Source organism: Pseudopipra pipra, chromosome 26, assembly GCF_036250125.1.
Source record: "Pseudopipra pipra isolate bDixPip1 chromosome 26, bDixPip1.hap1, whole genome shotgun sequence".
NCBI classification, from domain to species: Eukaryota; Metazoa; Chordata; class Aves; order Passeriformes; family Pipridae; genus Pseudopipra; species Pseudopipra pipra.
The window spans coordinates 2,977,058-2,982,167 of record NC_087574.1 but is presented as its reverse complement, the minus strand read 5'-3'; the positions used below and the strand labels follow the sequence as shown (position 1 = coordinate 2,982,167).

The window sequence follows — 5,110 nt, the reverse complement described above, 5'->3', positions numbered from 1 at the left end:
CTGCTTTAAAGAAATACCTCTGATTACAGTTCACTTGGAAGGTGAGATGGTTATATCTGGAAGCAGGATTGAAATTCCTGAACTCCACACACACAAAGAATAAAGACACCACAAAATTCTTTTGAAACAGGTTGGTTTTTTCCTGAATGTTCACCAAAAAAACTACAAAAACCTCAAGGACTGTAACAATATAGCACTTGGGAAAAAAGGCTGGTGTGTACAAAAACAAGCATGCTTTTGATTTGGGGGTGGAGTGGGGTTGGTGTTTATCTGGGTCCTTTTCTTCCTTCAGCAGAATGTGAAAGAAGAAAGTACCAGTTTATTTAACAGGATAGCTCAGAAAAATAAGGAAGAACATGCTCTCCCTGTTACAAAACTAGTAGAAGGTGCATGCTCAAGGTCCAGAACACTGACACATGGACTGACACATTTGGGAGCATGCAGACTTGGTTGTACAACCCACAGGGTGCTTCCCTTCCCCTGCCCCTGCCCAAGACAAAGTCTACGCCCTGCATTTTGCCTTCCCTTTAGTTTGTTCTTTTGTTTTCTTTTCGTAGCGAGTTATTTCCCTTTTATTTTATTTTTTTTTTTAATTGAGCCCTCAAGCCCAGGTAGCAGTATCCAAGGAAACAGCAGGAAAGAGTCCAGATCTGCACATTATCACTGTTTCTGCAAGTTTCATGCAAAACTTAAGCCATTTCTGCATGCAACACGAGGCTGGGCACTCGCTGTGCTTCCCCCAGCTCCGGGGACATCTCCCCCTTCACACCGACAGTTTGTTGGCTGGGAAGCACAGGTTTGCTTCCCCGTGGACACAGACAGATTAAAAGACCCCTCCCTCCCTTCCCACTCCCCCCCAGCTGCCCCAAACACACGGAATGTGCATCTCAGCACCAGGTCCAGCCAGTTCACTTGCCTCCAGGAGCCTCAGTACAGTCCCATGATGGCAGCGCCCACGTCCTTGGAAGGTCTTCGGTCCTTCACCAGGAAGTTGATCATGCTCTCGGACTTGATGAGCAAGTTGCAGCCCAAAAAGAAGATGCCAAACATGACAGTCAAGGAGAGGACGCAGAGCACGGCGATCTGCACCACCCTGGTGATGAAGAGGCTCCTCTCGTCGGGGGCCAGCGCCGAGGAGCCGCCGTCGGTGGCCAGCACGGCGCTGGTCCCGTTGCAGCAGGCCAGGAGCACCCCCAAGCCCTGGGTCCTGTTGGGGTCAGCTCCCTGCTCCAGGAGAGTCTGGTTGAAAAAGGATCCATTCATGGTCTGTCGAGCGATCCCAAAATCTTCAGGGAAGGCGGAAGGGAAGCCGGGCTGTCCCCCTGCCCACCCCTGGCGGGCTCCGGGGCACCTCCTGCCTGTCTTCTCTCAGCGCCTGGGATGGAGAGGGAAACTTCCCCGAGGCTGGGAGCAGGTGGGAAGCCAGGGATGCAGCCAAGGGATGGCTGGCTCCCAGATCCCTCCCGGCACGGCGTTGGCACGAGCTCCCAAACCAGCAAAAGGAGAGAGAGAGAGAAGAGGCGAAGGGGGTTTGGGGGAGAGGACGGAGCCAGAGATCACCCCATGCCCCCTGCCCCGGCCACTGCCCCGAGCTGCCCCCCTAAAGCAGTGCCACCCGCTGCCGGGGCTCCCCCGCGGGAGGGAGAGCTGGTGCCTGCCGGCTGGGAGCTCCACAAATGCAAGTTCCACGCTGAAGTCCTCACCGTGTTCGAAGCAAAAACAGCAACTCCACCCCCTTCCAGCCTCCCCCCAGGACCGCCTTCCCCCCCCCCACGCTCACCCTGCTGCCCACCCCTTCCCCACGCCAGGCACCCCTTCTCTGCCCTGCCACGGGTGCCCACACCCAGCCCAGTGCCACCCCCGGGTGGGGGCTGACCCCTGAGGCCCTGTGGAGCAGCACCTAACTCATCCCTGCCTCCAGCGCCCCCCACCTGCTCCCAAAAGCATCCTGCACGGTCGCTGTTCCTCCCGGCCGGTCCCTGTCCCCTCCCCCGAAGGCTCCTGTGAGCCTCCGGCCAGCGCTGCCGTCGCTGATCCCTGTTTGCTGCTCTGTGCCACCCACTCGTTCTCCGAGCAGCCCAAGGCAGCCGGTCCACCCCCAGCTCTGCTCGGCGATGCCTGTCCTGTGCCTCGGCAGGAGCTGATCCAGCCCCGCTCCTCCGGCCGGGGGTTTCCTCCTCAGAGCACACTGGTCTCTCTCTTCTCCCCTCTCCTGCTCCTTTGGCCCTTGGAAGGGCAGCTCTGCAGTGCTGCCCCTGATCTCTGCCCTGTCCCACAGCAGCAGCCAGGGCTGGAGCATCACAGGCCCCTCAGCCCCACCAGGACAATCCCAGGGGAAGCTTCATCATCGCTGCCCTCTCTGTGTCTGCACAAGCTCCCAGACTGACCCCCCAGGTCAGGGTGCCCACCCATGTCTGGCTCAGCCCTGACCCTGCTCCTCCCAGGGCTGTGCCCGTGGCACTGCCCTGTCCCGGCTCCCCAGCTCTGCCCTTTGGTGTGTGCCTGGAATCGTGTGTGGATGGCACAGATCACCCCCAAACCGGAGCCTGAGCACCTTGTCCCGGTTTATCCATGTCCGTCTTGGCTCGTTTCCTCTGCCCAGCCCCCGAGGGGATCGTAACAAACCGAAAATGAGGATGGAGGAATTGCAGCCAAAGGCAGGAGCCTGCACTGACCAAGGGTGGGGGGAGCTTTGTAGGGACAGTGCCAGCTGATCTTCCTTTTGGGCAGGCACCTGTGCCCCTGCTCTCTGCCGTGACTTTAAGGGCACGAAACTGTTCGGTTTGGGGTTTACTTGTTGCATTTTCCTCCTTGTTCAGCACCTGGTGTTTTCTCACTGAGCTGCTCCCGCTGGGAGGGCACTTTGCAGAAGAAGCTCTTGCAGGGAGGAGGTGAAAGCCCTGATCCAACGAGCTGCTGCTCGTGTTTAACCTGAGGGCCGGGAAAAATGCCCACGGGAAAGCAGAGCACCCGCAGTGCCCCAGCCCGGGTGGGTGGGAGCTCCTCTCCCCGCTCGCTCCCAGACTGAAGGAGTTTCTGCTCCCTCTGGTGGCTCCAGCTCCAGCCTCTCCTCTCCCAGCACACCCCAGCGTGGATTTGGGCTGCACACACGCTCCTGGGTCACAGCCTGTGGCAATGGGGCTGCCTGGGCTCCCAAACGCTTCCCTGCCTTTATCCCACCACAGATCCCAAAATCCGGAGCATCCCACTGCCTGTTACACAGTGCCTGGGTGGAACATCATGGAATCCTGGAATAGTTTGGGTTCATCTAGTCCCAAGCCCCCCAGCCATGGGCAGGGACACCAGGTTGCTCCAAGCCCTGTCCAAGGTCTTGAGCACTTCCAGGGATGGGACATCCACATGCCAGTGATGTTTCCAGGACAAGCAGCACCTTCCTGCAGCTGGCTGGGAAATTCCACCCAAACGTGTTGGATAAGTTCATGCCATCCTTGTCCTCAGGCATGACCAGCCTGGGAAGGTCCAGGCAGATGAAATACTTCATTTTATTACTTTTTCCTTCTTCTTCAGAGTTTTTACACCATGCTGGGAGTATCACAGCCCACGCTGGGCAGGGAGTTCCAGGACTCAGGAAGCTGCAGGACCCTTGGGAGCAGCAGCACTTGCCACTTTGGGCAATTGGGTGCTGGGCAGGATGAGTCCCTGGTGAGGAGAGCCTGGGCCATGGATGGCAGCTCAGGTCTGGGGGTGTGCAGAGCCCAGCAGGGTCCCACAGTTCTCTCTGGACACTTCAGATGAATTAATTGTCCCTCCCATGAAGCACTTGGACATGTCACAGGGTGACACAGGGTAGCACATGGGCACAGGCAGCCATGTGAGCAGAAAGCCACGTAGGCAGCATGTCCAGGCAGAAAATAAGGGATTTGAATACCCTAAAACTGGCTAGTGGGGTCTGCAGTGCGAGGTGGTTCTGAGGTCTGAAGCAGGGCAAGACTAGAGCTACCCAAAAGCAGGTCTGGGGGTTGTATTGATGTCTCAGCCAAGGTACAGCCCTTTTTGACAGCATGTGAGGGTCAAAGGACTTCTAGTCCCCTTTGCCAAATCCTCATTAACAAGCCCTGGGGAGGGAATTGGATCCCAGGCAGACAATGATCCCAGTGATCCCAGTGATCCCAGTGAGCAGAGCCCAGACACCAGGGGGGTACAGCAGCACCCACAGGGCCCATGGGGCTGCTGGGGAAGCCAAGAGGCATCAAAACATCTTCTTTCAAAGCCAAGGAAAGCTCCAGATGCTGAAGCAGAGTCCACATCTCCATCTCACCCTCACAGGCACTGCCACCTCCTTGAGATCCATGGAATGTGGGACAGGTGCTGTTATCCCCATCTCTCCTGGTGTGGGGCTGTGCTCTCACACAGCACTGGGCACATCCCCTGCAGCCTCTGGCACTGCCAGGCTGTGGGTACAGCTCTTGGCACCAATATAGGCTCATTTTTACTGCCTGGCATTTCTGTGTTGGATCATTTTGACCCAGGGTTGCCTCATTACTGTCCCCAGCCCCTGTCACTCGCTGGGAGGGAGCATCCCAGGGCTCCAGGGAAACAGCCCTTCTCTCCCTTTCGCCCCCCAGCCTGTCTGTGGAGTTCCCCTGTCTCTGCCCTCGGCGTTGCAGGGCAATGAGATGTTGATAAAACCCCTTTGGGAGGCATCCACAGGCAGCTCCATCATTTCTGTGCACATCCCATTCCCTGTACTTGCTTAGCACAGGAGCCGTTCCTGAGGACACAGAGGGGAAAAAAACAATACAAGCAAGAAGAAAATCAGGTCCAAATTATCTGGCCCCAAGCTGAACCCATGTCCAGGTTTATACCCAAACTGCTGGTTCCACCGGGTCCAATTTTTGGCTGGGTCTCCCTCAGCTCCCAGCTGGGATATTCCCATTTGCCCACCTCTGAGCTGAGAACCCACGCTTTCATATCAGTGTGTATTTGCTCTATTTCTCCTTAAACCCTTGAACTCGGGCGGCTCAGCCGGGGTTTAAAACGAGCCGCCTTTCCCGCAAGAGTTAACGAAAGGAAGGAGCGCCCAAGATTTTGCGAGGAATTAAAGCCAGGCGGAAGAGCCTATGGGAAAGAGCCTGTTACCAGCCCCGCG

The 5,110-nt window shown here is 57.0% G+C and overlaps 1 protein-coding gene across 1 annotated transcript; it reads right to left on the bottom strand.

Moving 5' to 3' along the window:
• Positions 1–570: 570 nt before the first annotated feature.
• RPRML (reprimo like) lies at positions 571–1,716 on the bottom strand. The gene has a single exon (XM_064636915.1). It carries the CDS (start codon positions 1,261–1,263, stop codon positions 928–930), a length of 336 nt encoding a protein of 111 aa, XP_064492985.1. The 5' UTR covers positions 1,264–1,716; the 3' UTR covers positions 571–927.
• Between the last annotated feature and the right edge of the window lie 3,394 nt (positions 1,717–5,110).